General features: G+C 41.7%; 1 protein-coding gene across 1 annotated transcript in view; it reads left to right on the top strand.

Moving 5' to 3' along the window:
- Nucleotides 1–938: 938 nt before the first annotated feature.
- Nucleotides 939–19,151, top strand: part of kctd16b (potassium channel tetramerization domain containing 16b) — an 83,480-nt gene continuing 65,267 nt past the window's right edge. Inside the window, 6 exon segments of the mRNA XM_068331836.1 lie at nucleotides 939–1,169; nucleotides 1,171–1,248; nucleotides 1,251–1,409; nucleotides 1,411–1,729; nucleotides 1,732–1,749; nucleotides 1,752–1,781. Of these exon segments, the coding sequence (XP_068187937.1) occupies nucleotides 939–1,169; nucleotides 1,171–1,248; nucleotides 1,251–1,409; nucleotides 1,411–1,729; nucleotides 1,732–1,749; nucleotides 1,752–1,781 (835 nt within the window).

Here is a 19,151-nt window from a genome sequence, read left to right on the forward strand (position 1 = left end):
GAGAGAGAGAGAGATGAGAGAGGAGAGAGAGAGAGAGAGGAGAGAGAGAGAGAGAGAGAGAGAGAGAGAGAGAGAGAGAGAGAGAGAGAGAGAGATGCTCGCTTCAGCACCGAGGACAGATCCCAGCAGGAGCAGCCAGCGGCTCGGCGGGTCGGTCTTTTCTGCTGCTCCTAAAAAGGGTTTTCTTTCTTTTCTACCTCTTTAGGACGCAACGGAGGTATTTAAAACGAGGTGTTGAGCTGGATTCAGTCCGTAGAAGGCCACGTCTTTAGGTGACAGGCTGCAGATTAACCAGTACCGGAGTCCCGAGGCTTGCCTGTGTAATCTGCCAAGTTTCTCGCCTGTGGAAGGCTTCCTGTCTCCCCTCCCGCTTGTCTGCACAGCCTGGGAAATCTGTTGGAGCAAATGAAAGAGAGCACATAAGACCACATCAGCACCGGCTTCTTTTGGGACTATTTTCTTTTTTGTTGTTGTTTTGTTTTGGGACTTTTTCACCAATTATTCTGCGTAATATTCTGGATGTGTGCATAAGGATTTATATTTGTGAAAATACTTCTTAATAGCAACAAAAGACAAGCAAGGCAGGTTTTTGCAGGCTCTTTTCTCAGCCACGAACCCCCCCCCCCCCAAGCCACTGTAATGTTCGCGCACTAGGTACTGATTGCGAGCCTTCGGCGCGCCTCTCACGGCCGTCTTTCCTCCTTTTAAATTAACATTCACAGGGGGACGCCCCAGACTGCCATCTTTTACCCCATTCACGGACAATCGCTGGAGGCTGGTAGGTGATCATGGCCATGGACAGATGAAAATAATTATTCACATTGTTCTCTGATGAAGTTTTGGTGTCAAAGTGTGGCAACTTTTAAAATTGATCCAGCCTTTCTATATAATTTCTTTTACTTGTAGAAATAGGCGTGTAAGCCCGAGTGTAGTTGTTCATGACGGAAACGATGGCGCTGAGTGAAACTGTAGGACTAACCCCAACAGAGCAAGCATCCGTTCAGAACAGTTTCCAAGATGTCGTTGAGTTAAACGTAGGCGGCCAAGTTTATTACACGCGTCACTCAACTTTAGTGAGCTCCCCGGCTTCCTTGCTCGGAAAGCTTTTCTCTTCCAAAAAAGACGCATCCAGTGACTTGGCGAGAGACCCCAAAGGCCGGTATTTTGTCCGACAGGGACGGATTTTTATTCCGGTATGTGTTGGACTACCTTCGAGACAAACAAGTCGTGCTGCCCGGACCACTTCCCAGAGAAAGGGGAGGCTCAGGAAGGAGGCGGAATACTTCCAGCTGCCGGACTTGGGTGAAGCTGCTGACCCCCTGATGATCTGAAAGCACAGCCCGGACGACTTCTTCCACAGCGATTACGAAGACGGTTCCCAAGGTAGCGACCAGCGGCAGTGTCCGCCGCCAATCCCTCAGTCCAGCGGACAGAAAGAGCGGTTTCATCACGGTGGGCTACCGGGGGTCCTGTACCTTGGCCAGAGAGAGTCACGCAGACGCCAAATTTAGGAGGGTACCCCGGATACTGATATGCGGGCGGGTGGCCCTCGCCAAAGAAGTTTTTGGGGAGACCTTGAATGAGAGTCGGGATCCGGATCGGACCCCGGATCGGTACACATCCCGGTTTTACCTGAAGTTCAAGCACCTGGAGAGGGCTTTTTTGACATGCTGTCAGGTGTGGTTTCAAATGGGTGCCTGCAACTCATCCGTGACCGCGTCGTTTGTCAACAGCACACAGAGGACAAGATCTGTCAAGCTACACAGAATATGTCTTCTATCGTAAGTGTATTTTTATAACAGTGGGTTGACAATCACACACACGCTCAAAACACAACATCGGCACAAAGTTGCCCGCCACTAGAATGCGCACTTGGTCTTACGCGTCCTGGTGTGACAGGGTTGTCTGGTTGCTGGGATGGGCTCATTTACCAAAGGACCAGCCTTCTCTACCACTGGTCAAGTGTGGTGAGCAAAAGCAAATCCATTTCCATTTTGTGACATTTCTAATTGGCATTTAAGTAAAAATTTAAAGAGATGCCTAAAATGTGTTCCATTTGTCCCCTTGACCAATGATAAACGTGATAAAGGGACAAACCCAGAGACAAACTCTGTAGAATCTTTGGTGAGGCCCAATGGAAAAAAATGAGAATTTAGTGAGTCAAGCTAAAGTGCTGTTATACTTTCCCGGAAGCAATGGAGCCTTAGATGCAAACATACGACTGACATAATCTCATTTTATCAAACTGTTACAACACATTGCAGCACCAGAACAATCTCGCTGGCCAGTTTATGTTTCACAAGAATTAAGTAGATTTTTTATAATTTCAGAACCATCTGAGCCACTTTGATTGGCAGAACAATGATTTGGCAGTGCTTGCCTTTTTTCATCTTGATGCAATTTTCTCCTCCACCACCTCTCTGCTTTCATCCATCCCATCCTTTCAACTTCTAGCATTCCCTCCGGGCTTTCAAATTTCATTCCTTCCATTTCTCCATGTTTGCTGTTTAGTGCGAATCTGGCAATGCTTGTGGTGATGAAGAGATCGTCATAAATGTCACAGTAGCTATCGTAACATGTTATAAGGTGACAAGATTTTGTCTGATATGACACACATAATTTATCATAAACTTTTTTACAGCTGTCACAATGTAGGTTCCATAAAAAAGACAGACTGTAAGTCATATTATGTGCTTTTATTCTTAGTACCCATTAAATACACTTGGTTGCTCTGAAACAAAGTAATTTCTAGAATGACCCCCGAATCAGCAACATTCACCATCTTTGATGTGAAAATAAAACTTAAAGGTCCTCTAAAATGAAACAAAACTCTATGCTCAACAGTTAGTGACAAAGCGGAAGTAACAATTTAGTGCGTGACACAAAAAGCAAAGAAAATCCTGCTTTTTGGTCAGTTACAGTATATTTGTCACTAAACTATAATGCAACATAGTTTCCCTTTTCGCTCCTCAAGACAAAAAACCCAAAACAAAAACAAGGACCTGACTGATTTTTTTTTGTCTCTAAGTGTTCTTCTGCCCACATCATTTTGTAGAACAATAATCTCAGAGTAATAAGCCTTAGAATTATTTCAATTGGAGCAAGTATGCCGGGCGCAGCCACCCACGTTTGAACAGTCTATGTAGAACAGCTTGTAACATCCCTTGGGTTGCTGATCCCTCCTTTCACCATCTCGTTTGCAAATAATTTGCAATTATACAGAATCTGAATTTAGTATTTTTAGGAATTGTAGCGAAGCAGTGGACAGTGCCTCCTGATCATGTTAAACAGTTTTTTAGTTCTTGTGCTGCTTCTTTTTCTTTATAATTTCAGTGCCCAACCATCCAGATGCTTGACAAATAAAAACATTTATCAGGTAATAAGCAAAGGTCCTTAAATGAGAACAATTTTTAGTTTTTGATGTGACTAACAGAAGGCTGAAGTTGTGTTTATATGATATAAAATCATTGTACAATCATGTACAATCTCAACATATCTGTTATGCTTCTCGCTCCTACATTTACTTGTACAAGTAATAATTGGGAAGAGAGCCAAGACCACTGGTTAGAAACCAGTGAGCTGCACCCGCATCACCACTTTTTGGAAAACAATTACCAGTCCATATATTGCTGAAGTCCAGTTATATAATCACATGGTCACAGAGCAAAACTATTTTTTTCCCAAAAACCCATGAGAGAGATTTGCAAAGCTGGTTGTGTTGGACATTCAAGTCAACACACACACAAACTAGGCAGTCAGGGACTGTAACATCCCGCGACACCCCTGAATCCACAATTTTACCCTGACCTACTTTCATAGGTCAGGGTCATTTAATAAAAGATCCATGATCCAACATGTAACTGGTGCATTCTATTTGTCATTTAGCTGTCATACATTCTCAGATATGAAACTAGAACCAAGGCAGTCAGAGACAGCAACATCCCACGGCATCAGACATCAAAGACTGCAACATCCTGGTGCATTCTATTTGTTATGAGGTTTCAGAGATGTGTACCTAAAAAGGTATAAAAGTGAAAATGTATGTGACCTTGACCTAGTTTTTCTAATGGTGAACTAATTTTGATCACCTTGCCTCACTTAATATAAAGCCTTTTGTTTCGTCTTTCTATCTTATCCGGGTCCTGAAATATGTGCAAAAATATCTCAAGATAAAAACTATCTCAGATCATAAATCAGAGATGGTGCTTTAATCTATGGTCTTACTCACACTGGCCTTCTCTCTTGCCTGACAATAACGATACATCGACGCTTCGTGGGATGTAATTAATCCACATTTGTGCAAAGGCGAAAAGTGTGTACAACAACATAGACAACCATGTAAATCCCTGAAGTAGGTGGACACACACACACACACACACACACACACACACACACACACACACACACACACACACACACACACACACACACTCACACACACACACACACACACACACACCACACACACACACACACACACACACACACACACACACACACACACCTATGTATGCCTACAGAGGTAAGCATACATATACGCACACAGTCAGACAGGGAGTTTGTTAATCGCTGCAGTCACCCAGTGGATTAAGTGTACAGTCACTGAAAGTCTCTTGTTTATCTGCCTGTCACACTTTTGGCATGCTCATTTTTTCCTCTCTCTCATCGTCTCTTTCATGTTTTTTCATTTGGCTTGAGTCAATCACTCCCAGCTTTCCTCTTTTGTCCCAGTTATATCCTGCTTCCTTCCAGCTTCATTTTTCAGGCTGAGGCTGAGGCTGTTTAGGAGCAGTGTGAACACACGCAGCTGTATTTGCTATAACGAGGAGGACACACACACACACACACACACACACACACACACACACACACACACACACACACACACACACACACACACACACACACACACACACACACACACACACACACACACACACACACACACATGACTGTAGCCAAATGCTAGCTGAGTTCAACAGTTTGTGAGGAACTTTCAGTGTGTAGCTCTGAGCTAGGACATTACCGCACAATGCTACGGTAGCCTGAACAAACTCCCCCTCGATGATGTCCATGCCCTTGGGCATGTCAACCAATCAATATATCAACCACTCCGTTCAGTCACAGAGCGCTGTTTGTGACGTCACAAAGGGCAACTCTAGCAAAATGTGATTTCATAATAGGACCCCTTTAACTGCATATTCAAATTCTGAATGGCCTCTGCAACACCAGAATGCAAGAATATTTGTTGCATGGCTGGAGGGGCTGATAATAAATCATCATTGCTGACAGTTGGTTGTATTGTATTTACCAGAGGGCCAAACATTCCTCTACTACAATCATGCAGCACAGCATCATCGGTGTGAAGGGGTAAAAGAAACATTTCTGAAGTTGACTGAGAAGATAAGAGGAAATGTTTTCCCACTGGCTACATCTTTACCTCACCTTAACATGCCAGAATGAAGCGCTTGTCATTACAAATGGCCATTTCCATATGACCATGTGTGCTGGTATGTGACGCGGTGCCATTTGCTTGTTACACACAGCTGAGCTTTGTGTGCAGCAAATGTATTTTGGCAGGTGGGAAGAAAAGTGTGTGCGTGTGTGTGTATGTGTGTGTGTGTGTGTGTATGTATGTGTGTGTGTGTGTGTGTGTGTGTGCGTGCGTGCGTGCGTGTGTGTAAAATAAGTGACCCATGCTGCACCAAGGCAGTTGCACGGCCGTTGAGGCCCTAGTTAAACACACCTGCACTCCGGCAACACACACACACACACACACACACACACACACACACACACACACACACACACACACACACCACACACACACAGACACACACACACACACACACACACAAAACCCTGCTTCACTCAACCAATTGGCGATGACATCAGTGGCAGTGGTCCCATACTAAGGGACTGTAAGAAGTGATTAGCTTATGAGCAGACAGGCCATGACAGCTCTGAGGAGAGTCTTGATAAGGACAACTGCTACCCTGGTCTCAGCTCCATGGGGGAATCCAGCACTTCATTAGTCAACTCTGCATTATTTAGGCTAAGACATAAAGGGAAGGAGAGAGGGAGCAGGCGGAGAACACTATTTGCGGAAACAAGACAAAAAAAACCACACACCGTTTTTCGTGTTCTAAATCTGTTACGACTAATGGTGATGATGTTAGTTTAATTTAAACACTAAAAGTTCTACACACACACACCACACACCACACACACACATAGACTGACAGGTAAAGGACAAACGGGTTGTACTGACAGAACACAGACTTTACAGTTTGTGTAGCCTACCTTGACCTTCTCCCCTGAAAGCTTAGTGTAGCTACATAGAGCAAATTCCCCAAATCCCCCGTCTCTGGAGGATGTAGGAAACTACAGAGCTGTGAAGACGTGAGAGACAGAGAGAGAGAGAGAGAGAGAGAGAGAGAGAGAGGAGAGAGAGAGAGAGAGAGAGAGGGAGAGAGGGAGGGAGGGAGGGAGGGAGGGAGGGAGGGAGAGAGAGAGAGAGAGAGAGAGAGAGAGAGAGAGAGCATCAAAAAACAACCTCCCAGAAGCAGCTCTCTCCTCTCCCAGCTGTCAGCCCATTTTCTTCCTCTCTGTGACTCTTGACACTCTATTCTCTCTGCAGTAGTAGGCACAGTTGATATAATGTTGATGCTCTCTCCTGTTGTGTTGAAATAAGTACTCTGCGGTGCGACAAGGTGTGTAGCATTGCCATAATGATAGAAACTGCAGAGAGCCTCTTCACTTCTCTCAACCCAGCGTATGGTTGGTGCAATTCATCAATACTTTAACTGTCCTGCTGTTTGTGAGTCCAGGCTACCTGGAAAAACAGTGCAAATGATGATGAAAATCTTTATCACATTCGTAATTGCATCACCAGATGATTGCAATAGATATTAATTAGATTAGTGACTGCTGTTATTTAGAAACTTTGTCAACAGAACAAATCAGAATAACAGACATGTACTGCTGTGGACGATACGGCTAAGGCACTGTTCAAACACACCAAAGAGGATTCACCTCAGCAGTTCATTTGGTGCTGCTTTAACAAGTACAGCTAGCACATTGCTCTGAGCTTCACTGCAATTTGAGGCGTTTCCACCTCACTTGACTGTTTCCAAGTCCAGCCCAACTCAAATGGAAATATTAGTTTTCAGGTTAAAATGTATATTTCCCTCTAGTTATTTGAAAATAATAAATTTCAAAACTACAGCTGTACGCAGCTTCACTGCTGTGGGTGGTGCTTTGTTACTGGCTTACGCCTTAAATGTGATCTACTGTTGTAACAGTAGCTCCCTTTGTTTAGCAGCGCTTGTGGCCACTGAGCTCTGTGGACTGTGAGAGCACCACATCATTGTGTTAGCTACTTATTTCCAATTATCTAAGGAACAAACTGACATCGTCATAAGTGTAAACAACAGACAGTGCTGTTGTCAGTACCACTGACTGTATATGAAAATTAAGGCAACACAGCTCCCCAAAAATCAAAGCTGAGCTCTATTACATTGGTTCTTAACCTTGTTGGAGGTACCGAACCCTGCCGGTTTCATATGCTAAGTCACCGAACCCTTCTTTAGTAAAAAATAAATAAATTATATATATATATATATTTTTTTTTTTTAAATTTAAGACATAAGTATATATTTTACTGGTGTATTTAATGAATTGTGCATTAATGTAACCTTTTTCAAAGAACAAAATCAAGACAGTGCATGAAATCACATGAAATTAGCTACCTGCAAATCAGTGTGACTTCTGCTGTTGTTATTGAAAGACCAGTTCAAATATGTGTGGCTTCACCTTGGCAAGCGCTACTCTTATGTCATTTTCACAGCAAAGTCTGTTTCTTTTGTTTTCCATGCAGCGTAAGGAAGAGTTCCTTTATTTTTGCCAGGGTGAAACTAGAGCTGCTCAACTTGACATCACAAATTATGCAGAACGCTGACTCCCATTACGTTCCGTTATACCATCCATCCATCCATCTTCCACTGCTTACCTGGAATCGGGTCGCAGGGACAGAAGCTTCAACAAGGAGCCCCAAACTTCCCTTTCCCCGGCCACATCCACCAACTCTGACTGGGGGATCCCAAGGTGTTCCCAGGCCAGTGTCGAGATATAATCCCTCCACCTGTGTCTGCCTCGAGGTCTCCTCCCAGCTGGATGTGCCAGAAACACCTCCCTAGGAAGGCGCCCTGGAGGAATCTGCACCAGATGCCCAAACCACCTCAACTGACTCCTTTCCACGTGAAGGAGCAGAGGCTCTACTCTGAGCCCCTCGCAAACAGCATTGTTTCTCACCTTATCTCTAAGGGAGACACCAGCTATCCGCCTGAGAAATCCCATTTCAGCCGCTTGTATCCGCGGTCTCGTTCTTTCGGTCATGACCCATCGCTTATGACCATAGGTGAGGGTAGGAACAAAGATTGAACGGTAGATGGAGAGCTTTGCCTCTCGGCTTAGCTCCCTCTTTGTGACAACAGTGCGGTAAAGCGACTGCAATACTGCTCCTAATGCCCCATTTCTCAGTCCAATCTCACGCTCCATTGTTCCCTCACTCGTGAACAGGACCCCAAGATACTTAAACTCCTTCACTTGTGGAAGGACCTCATCCCCCACTCAGAGAAGGCAGTCCACTGGTTTCCTGCTGAGGACCATGGCCTCAGATTTAGAGGTGCTAATCCTCATCCCCGACGCTTCACACTCGGCTGCAAACCGGACCAGTGAGTTCCGTTATACAGTACATGTAAATTCACGTTATACATATTAGTCCAACCACTTTCTTTTTTTGCTCAACATAAAAAAGAAAGTGGAGCCTATCTCAGCTGGCATAAGGCGTGAGGCGGGGGACACTCCGGGCACGACGCCAGTGCACCGTGGAGCCACACAAAGACAGACAACCATGCACGCACACACTCACTCCTACCGGCAATTTGGGACTGGCCAATAAACCTGAAGCTCATGCTTTTTGAAGGTGGGAGGAAGCCAGAGACCCAGAGAGAGCCCACGCAGACAGCATTGAAACTCTGCACAGAGTGGGACTTGAACCTGGACCCGCCGTATTGTGAGGCGACAGTGCTACCCACTGCACCACCGTGCCACCCTGTCATCTGTCAACTGTATCTAAATCTATGGATACATTTTAAGCAGCTGACCTTTTATGCCATTTTTACTTTTTCTCCCCAACTACATATTTGAATAAGCTCAATTGAAAACCTCACGGTGTCATGTTTTAACTCCACCCACTACATGTCAATCAATCATGGCGCATCTGCCAGAAGGAATCATGTGAACAACAGCTCTTGAGAGCATCGTGGAATTAAATAAATAGCTGTCACCACAAAAAAAAACTCTGTCTGTTTAATCTCCATTGACACATATTGCAAACACACTTTACACAAGAAAACAAACGTCTCCCCAGAAGTTGGGGCAGCTAGCCAAGTTAGCTCCGGTCTTCACATTTGTCCATGTTTGTCACTTACGGAGCCGTTTTGGATTTCTCAAACATAGCAGTTTATATTCCTTGATTGCGATGGACCTCACGTTGTTGTGTGGGGAACCCCGTAGCTTTATTCACCAGGACCGAACTCACGAAGCCGATGTCTACCCGGATGGTCGGACCGTAACGCTGAAGCGGCCTTTGCATTCGTCCGTCTCACACACACAGAGCCGTTATGGCTTCATCGGACACAGCGGTTTGTTTTCTTGTGACAGTGAAGAAAAAAATAGAAAAAAAACAAAGTCTGATATTATTGTTTTATTGTGGGATTTCCACGGGTTCCCGCTAGTTCTATAGAGATAAAATAGTCATCTAGACATGCAGGTGTTTTAGGGAAGTAGGTCAATAATAATGCATATTTTTATTTCGTTCATTTAACTCTACCCGACCCACATACATTCAGTAAGCTCAGTTTAAATTGTGAGCAGACTATTAGTATTTCAACTTTGCACTGAAACTTCACAGTTTGCTCATGTTTTGAGCATTTCCTTTTCCTTTGCGCCTCATTAGAATCACACATTGTCACTCACACAGCAGCGCTCCACAGCTTGACTGAGCATATGGTCATACCGCTGTAATTTCCCTCTGCAGCGCTTTATAGCCTCTAAGGGGTGGAGTGTCAGTGGCATTTCATTTGTAAGTGGCAATGAAGTCTTTATGTCCATTAAGAAAGCCAGGGGCACTAATGTAGCAACTAGAGGAAATTAACTCCAGAAGAAATTAGGTTTGTTCTTGTTTGTAGTAAAGGACATTTGCTTAAAATGCATTTCTTTCTTTTTTTTAAATATATGAAAATAATTAACCACAAGTTGTTGCATTTAGAACAAGAGGCTAAGATTGCTTGTTATTCATTGCAGATTCATTTCCTGATGACAGTCTCCACACTTTCTAATGACATTCAATAATCATAGAGAACTGCTATTTTGTGTTTGATTAATACTTGTTTTATTGCATCTTAGAGTCCTTGTTTGTCATGAGGTTTTCTTTTTCTGTGTTCAAATCATTTGTGTCTCCCTCTGTGAGTTTCAACCTGGTACCAGTTTGTCATTGTTTCATCACTCTGTGTGTCTGGTCTCTGTGATTCCTGGTGTCTACTGACAGTTGGTCTGTTTGTCTTTGTTCTCTGTTAACCATTACTCAGCCGCTTGCTAGAGTAGACTGTCATCACATTTTATTCTTAAGTGGCAGAGATACTCCCTATCTGTGAATACACGCACTCACACTCACACATAGAGTGAAATTACAGACAGCAAACCAATGAAAAATGACTCTCATCAGAAGGAATATTTTACATCAGACTGCTCACTTAAACACCGTTACTGTCTAAAGATGTGCAATAGCATTCATTGTAGAGGTGATTTCCTTCCATCCATGAATGTAATGCATGGAGAGAAGGGAGTGTGGGAACATTTGAACCATTTTTATTGAGGGATGAGATAGATTTTGTTGAATAATTCTGTATTAATGGAAAAATGATACCAACCCCAAGAATTGTGTGTCTGATACCATTATAATACAAGCAGTGGAACCCCTATACTTCCAGTTTCATATGCATTATAAGTGTTTGAGACAGGAGAATGATTGGGGTAGAGAAATTAGACATTTACATTTCCAGGATGTGAAACTGATTGGTAGCAGCAGCTGCCTGTTGCCAGAGGAAGACAGAGTCCTTATTATCATCTGGCAGAACTTCACCTCGGGTTTCTTCTAAATGAAATTAATTAACCTTGCTGAGGTGTTGAGTTTTGCTCCCTGACATTATATAATAAACATTCAAATTTGAGGAGAGTTCAATCACCAAATGTTTGTTTCAGAAATACTGCAATGCAAAAGCATGCAGGATGAAACTTTTGCTAAGTTTTGATTACTGCAGTGAGTTGAGGTTGATTGTATTGTAATATGGTGTATTATTTTCAGACTGATGCATTACTCTATAAGCATCATTTGAAATCACATGCATGTGTCTGTATTACGTACATACACATATGTAATAATTTAAAAATGGATTGTTAAAAAAATCCTCTCTTTTCCATCAGGTTAATGTGAACTCCAGCTAAGAAAAAGCTGACGTATATTCTAACAGTCACCCGACCACAAAAGAAGAGTATTTTTCCACTGTGAGTTACTATTGTAACTGAAAGTTCTGAAACTACATTTGACTAACCTGAATATCCCTGCTTTATGTGATAAGCTTGCTTTGTGACAGGCCTCTGGAGGGCCCAGAGGGAACCACCTGCCGGCACAAAGAGAACACACAATCTCTCCACAGGAGGGTGTAGATTCTAACCACATCGTTGTGGTTAAGTATCCTTAAGCACGACGATATGTTCTGCTCTCACACCACAACAACATAAATGAAGGGAAAGCACAATTATCATTTATAATGCATGTTGAATAAAGAGTTTCTTAAAAAACTAAAGAATAGATGCTCATACTGACTCTTGCCGATTCTCTGCAAAATGACAAGAGGAAGCGGAATATCGGAGGATACTTAGACCAGACAGTCTTTACTGTGAAATAGTTAAAGAGCCAGTTAAAGAGTGACTTTGATGAGTTAAGGAGTGACTTTGATAAAAAGTTGGAAGAAAAGCTAAAAATGGTTGTAGACGCCGTGGAAGAAATGAAGGACAAAATGAATACAAAAAAAACCAAAGAACTGTTGTCTTAAAACAGGGATAACAAAGAATGGATGATTTGGAACAAAGCATTCGTATGAATGATGTGATCATCACTGTCATCAAAATCAAGCCGAGGAATTATGCACATGCTGTGGCCAGGGGAGATGGAACTGAGCACAGCGCTGATATCGAGACTGTGGAACAACAACTGATTTTTGAAGAGCTTGTTGTTAATGACTGTTTTCTGTCTTGTAGAAATTATGATTTAGAGAAAATCAGAGTATCCACTACTTTTAAAGTAGAGTTTACTATTCATGGAGCAACAGATTATTGACTGTTGTTCACAGAGCAGTTTTTGGCAGCCATACAGAGGTTCCTGATGTTTGTTTGTAAAAGTAATGGGCTGCTACCTGGGATTCTTATGCTATCACATGCTATCTGTATAATGGTCACACACACACACACACACACACACACACACACACACACACACACACACACACACACACACACACACACACACACACACACACACACACACACACACACACACCACACCCTGCGTGGTTGTTGTCTGCATACAGGAAGTCTGGTAGGAGATAAAACTGGTTGTACTGGACAGCAGCAAACACATCAAAGTAGAACTCGACAATGCCATGCACTAACCCCTATTGGCACACACAAACACATGCATGCATTACGCAGAGATCAGATAGCTCTTTTTGGCCAAGAGACATGTTAACTAGAAAGATTAAATTTTCCAAAGCAAAAGAGGGATTAGTAAGCAGTGCATATGTTCTGACTGTAACACAACCAGTGGACCATCAAAACACACAGTTCCCCCATCTTTAGACCTGTGTTTGAGTCTGTGGGCATTCTTAAGCCAGGCCTGTGGCTGAAAAGGGCTACTCAGATCTGTGGATCATGGTGGACCTTATTTGTTCCCTGTGTTGGGTGAGAACCAAGCAAATAGAGCAAGACAATTATCTACATCCATTACCTGTGACTGCTTTAATTAACGAATTAAAGCAGTCACAGGCTGGCATTTAGCCACAACAATCCCCTTTAATCATATAATTTCTCCCTTTCTTGCAAACCCATATCTGTACACCCGCACACACTACACTGCAAGCTCTGGAGATGACTGGATCAGAGCAATAATGTAGTTGTCTTACAATATGATGGCATGTAAAAAGGAGCAAATTTCATTCATCTTGATTAGGACTGTGGATGTTTAATGCATGTTTATGTACAAGTAGGTTTGAGGAGGAATAGTGGAAGAAGAAACTGGTCCCACTAGGCTGTCCCTGAGCAGAGTGTAGGCCTCTTCAAAGACTGAACAATCCAATGTTTGTTTTGTTTACCTGCCCCAAGACGCAATGTGCATACATGAGGTTGTATACTTATTTAGATTTTTTTTTTAGAGCAGTGAACACATAAATGTAATGTTTTTCAGTCAGATATGAACCACTTTCACTAGTGGTTCCAGTTAAAATACACATCCAGTGTAAGGCCATGTATAATGAATGGGAACAATTGAACTGGAACCCATGTTTCTTTGTGCATACATTGCCATCGTTGGCCAGTAGTGTGATAAAATGAAAGGACCAGCATGCATCAGCTCAACCACACAAAGGCAAAGTGCAGAATCTGTAGTTTTAATTGAAGTTAGTTGTTTTGCCCCACTTTTATGTGCTAGATCTTTACTTTCGTAGGTTAGCATTGTTGGTCTTCTGCCACATTTACCTGAGATATTGTTTTTTAATTTTTATTACGCTTACACTCGCTGAAAGAAGAACACACAAGATGTTTTGTCTGGTACCATTTTTGCAGATACGGGATTTTGGCTTTGTAGGACAAAGCCATTCACGATCTGCTCAGGAAGAGTTAGGAAAATGTCAAGCGTACATTCACTACTAGTGCATCCACTGCAATTTGAATACCATGGGCTATCTCACAAATGTATGCTTGTGCTGCTGAAACAGATGCCTTCAACAAAACTATATCAATGTGCAAATGTCAGCTGTTTTGGTGTATGGGTTTATTGAGGAGCTGATTTGAGCAAAAATAAATAAATACAATTTAGCAATCAAGCTCATAATTTAGATTTTTTCATGTCTACTTTCTTTTTCAGGTGGATTGGATATTTAGACGTGGAGCATGTGCTGTTAGGTATACTACGTACATGGGCTTTTTTACAAATTATGTCCAACATGTATAATACATAAAAGAATATGAAATGGCTCCAGAGATAGGATAGCAGAAAAATATTTAAACAAGCAGAAGGAAGAACATGAATTGACGGCGAACGGAAGAAAAGAGGGTGGAAGCAAATAGAGCAGAGGGGAAAAGAGCATTTCACAGAAACACACACCCACACACAGACACAGACACACACACACACACACACACACACACACACACACACACACACACACACACACACACACACACACACACACACACACACACACACAAAATTTAATCACTAGTCATGGTATCCGTCCATCTCACTGCCTGCTGGTTGCAAGGCTACCAGTTCATACCATTTTAATGTGATAAGTGACAGTAGATATGGGTGAAGATTATGGTGATTCACACAAATATAAGTATAAATACTTATATTGTGGATGATAGAAATATGTACTAGATTGAAGTGGGTGTCAGGTTTGTGTGCCACAAGCATTTTTTTCCTTCAATTTTTTGCTTTTCATTTTGGGTTTCACCTTCCTGTTCTGCATCAGATGCTCTGCACCCTTTAGCTGGCCACCTCTGATGAGGGTGTATAGTGTTTAAAGGCCGAAACACCCCCTGATTTGGAGGTACACTACTGAGGATGTGTCCCAAAATTAACAACATACCATAGTTAAGAAACTCCCAATTCCACTCTTAACACCAATGGCAAATCTCATCTGAGCGTTGTCCCCCTCCCCCCTTGGTAGAATGGACTGTTTCAACATCACGTTCCGTGTTTTCATGATTCTACTCTGAGTGTTTGACTATCTGCCAGTTGTTGAAATTATAGTTTCTTTTTTTTTTCTTTCTCTGGAGTATTCAAAGAATCAAGATATTGTGCAGAGGGCACAAGCTCCTGTCTTCCATAAACAATCTCTGGATGGTGTTTTGCTTACCTCAAACATCTTTCCTGGAGTGCACAGAGTGGTGTAGCTGCCAGAGCTAAAGCTGTCAGCAGATGCTTTGGTTTGCTGCTCCTTTCAATGCTCTTACTGCTATAAGCTTCTGTTTTACTCTGTAGCCCTTTCTTCCGATGACCTACTGCTGGTGGTTTTCATTTAGCTGCAGTTTATTTTACACTCCTTTGTCCTCAATGCTACTCGCTCCATTTTTTTCTTGATGAGATCCTCATTTGTTCTCCACAATCTACTGTTTTGAAGCAGAAAATTCCAAAGTATGAAAAATACCTAAACTTCACAGGCACAGATCTGTGATCACATTTTCAACCCATAGCTGCACTGATATCAACATTAATGGAGCGAGGCCTCAAGCTAGTTGAGGAAGTCAGGCCAAACTGCACTGCTGTATACACGACAGGCCTCATTCTCCTCAGTCATCACCAAATACACAATACCAGTCCATGTCAGCTTCAACTATTTCTTACCTCTCTGCCTCTGCTGCCTTGCATACTGCCCTTTCTACCAGCCCCCTCCCACCACAGCTGCTGCCATCTTTCTTTCACCTGTAGGAACTACTGAGGGAGTTCAAGATGTTTGCTTATCACTCTCCAATATATCTATGTAAACACAGCAGTTGGGAAGTGATGAGAGCTTTGACGCTGAATTCCAGCCCGATTCTGGTGCTGTGACCAACATTTTAAATGGGTTTCGTGACTGTAACAGTATGTGGATACAGTATGAGGATAGTGTCCTTTTTCAGCATAGTTTATGTGAAGGCTGTATATATATATATATATATATACACACACAGTATATGCCACACTTGATGTTAACTTGGGTTAGGGTTACAGCAAGCATAAGCGTCCTATTGGGTTTGTCTATCTGTTAAAGTGCTTTGAAATGTCTGCTGATTTGATTAAGCGCTATACATATAAAGGTTCGTTGATTTATTGATTATTGATTTATTTATCACCATGGCACCGAAAAAAAAGTTGTAGAAAAAACCAAGTGATGAGAGCTTTCTTGCATAAAATACAGTCAAAAGGTAATGAAAAAAAATAAACAGATATTATCGTCATATATTATTGAAATTTGTGTGGAGAAGGCTGTCAGCTTAGTGCCGGTTCCACAGGAGAATACAGTATATGAATTACAGGCAAAGAAAACTATTGAGTGAAAAGCAAAAGTGAAAAAAAAAAGGTATTACATCTTTATTTTTAAAACTGCTTTTTTAAATCACTACCAGGCTTTAAAATTTTGATAAAAGTAATACATAACTTTACTCTTTTTTTCTTTTTATTTAAACAGTTATGATGTTGTAAATAAAAACTTCAAAATTAACAGTTTGTTTGATTTTTATATTGTACAATTGGCAAAACTCAATCCTTGTGTACGCTTCTACTGTCTATTCTCTTATTAGTTTTGGGATGCATAAACGTTTGCATAAACTTTTGTTGAAACGCAACCCAGGGGTGCACTACTTTCTTGAGGTGAAATTAACTCCGATTTTATATATAATACTGTATATATATAATATAATATATATATATATAATATAATAATAATTATATATTTGCTATAATTGTGATGTATGTTGTGTTTTGTTGTAGAACTGGAAGATGTATCAGGTACCCATGTTTTTAATTTTGTATCAAAGTTGTGATGTTGCTTCTACCAAGAAGAGCCACACAGTAACGAGCGTCTATGAAATAAGAAATTATCAAATCTTTAACATAAAAGCTCAGCCTTATTGACCGTACTTTATCAGACATTCACGAGGCTGTTAAATAAGCCTAAAGGTCTACATAAGAGGGATGAGTGCAAATGGGAGTCATTTCTAAGTGTGGCCGCCTGCCTTGTTAGATGTATTCTGTACTCAGTTAGGAGGCAGTGCTGCTCAAGTGTGAAAAGAGTAAATTTTGTGAAAAAAGGTAACATTTCGAACAATTTTCATATCCTTCTAGTCACTATTAAAGTTTAGCTCTTTGTATTTTAGTTTATTTGCACCCTGACGCACTCTCCACTGCAAAATTATTTCATCAGCTTTGGTTTGTAATACATGTTTTAACAGAGAAAATTTAGCTTTATTTTCTTGGGACCTCAACCTGATCTCTGATCCTGCATCATCCATTAGCTAGTGGACGTCCAGCTTACATGAAAATACAGGACAGAATAGTGGAACCCCCCCCGTGTCCCCAGTGGATATTCTGGTACCAAACCCAATTATTTACCAATCGCATGAGCCTAGACTGGACCTGACCTTCAACCTCTGATAGGGGAGAGTTGATGATGATTTAAGGCATGCTGAGTCCTTGAAAGCTTAAAAGGTAACGGTATTTGTCAGCCTTGGCTACATTTTTCCATCAATATTTTTGTTCGTGAGTGACTTAAGGGGTTGATAGTTATTAAAATTGATCCAGTGCTAAAAATGCCTCAGTCGGTATCTGTGAAATGTGCTGGTAAAGTAATTATTTGGGGAGATTGTGTGCTGTCATGTACACACACACACACACACACACAAACGTTTTTTCTTTCTCTTTTTTTTTGGGGGGGGGGGGGTGGTTGCATGCGTAAGAGGGCCTCTAATACAAAACCATCACAGTAGGGGGCAAACCCTCTCATGTGTGACACAACGCTCTATAGAATCTGAAAACAAGATATGTAAAGAATTAATCTAGGTTTGAAAATGTGTAATACCAGGAATTTTTAAATACTTACCAATTTTGAAATTAATTAAACCTCCACAGATTATCTTTATGGGAATCTCAAAGATGCATCGCAAGAATTGAATACAGTATTAGATCTGAAAATAAAATTGGATTACATCAGGATTTCACAACTTTTCTTTGGCCTTATTCAGACTAGTCACCCTCGACTTTTTAACCCATCCAGATTTATGTCGCATGTCTCGTTTGTAGTCTGAAGAGTCCCATACCACATGAAATCTGATTTTTGCAGGACGGATTGAAACCACATTCGGGAGGTAGTATCGTTTTGGATTGGGACAGAGGCGTCTTCAGTCTGAACAGCTCCAAACACTACGATCGGATATGGCGGACTGTGACCTCATATCCGCGACACGAGAGGAAGGGGCCAGAAGGAAGAGTGTCACGCATTATGGAGCGGTAAAAAATGGAAGAACATAATTTCCCCATTGTGTGGACGAATAAAGGTGGATTATTATTATTAAAGAAATTTATGATGTCTGGTGTGTGTTTGTTTTCTCCACCTCTACTAGATGGTGATATCGCCAATATGTTAAGGTAACAAATCTTAATGTTCATCGTCTTTGTTGTTGCCTCCATTGCAATTATATGACTTCGCACATTACGCACACTGAACGACAAGTCCGCCCCGATGTCGTTACTATGGCAACCTGTCAGATCGGCTGATAATGTGGCCCAGTCTGAACAAAGCAAGATCGCATTTGGACACTTGCTAAAAACAGTGAGAACAGTCAGCCCTAAAAATCAGATATGGAAGGATATCCAATATGCCTGCAGTCTGAACGGGGCCTTATAGGCAGTTATAAATTGAAGACCTCACATGATCTCTCAAGAAGCAGTTGCGTAGTGAACAAAATAATGGATGAATGGGAAAGCATTTGGAGTTAAGAGGACAGCAAAATACGAAAACAAAGTAAGTTTGGATGATGAAATGCTTGGGAAGATGCTGTGAACTCATGCTGTCTATCCTATCACGTTAAGCTGTTACGTTGTACATGAAATTGCTGTTCAAACACTTTATATACTGTATCTTACATATTTAACGTTTTTTCTTTGTTTTTCTTATCTTATTTATCCAACAGTCTAACTGGGACCTTCAGAGGGGCATTTCGTACTGTCCCATGTGAAAACGTGTGTCAGCATGGCAAATAAAGAATCTGAA

Source organism: Antennarius striatus, chromosome 13 (genome assembly GCF_040054535.1).
Source record: "Antennarius striatus isolate MH-2024 chromosome 13, ASM4005453v1, whole genome shotgun sequence".
NCBI classification, from domain to species: domain Eukaryota; kingdom Metazoa; phylum Chordata; class Actinopteri; order Lophiiformes; family Antennariidae; genus Antennarius; species Antennarius striatus.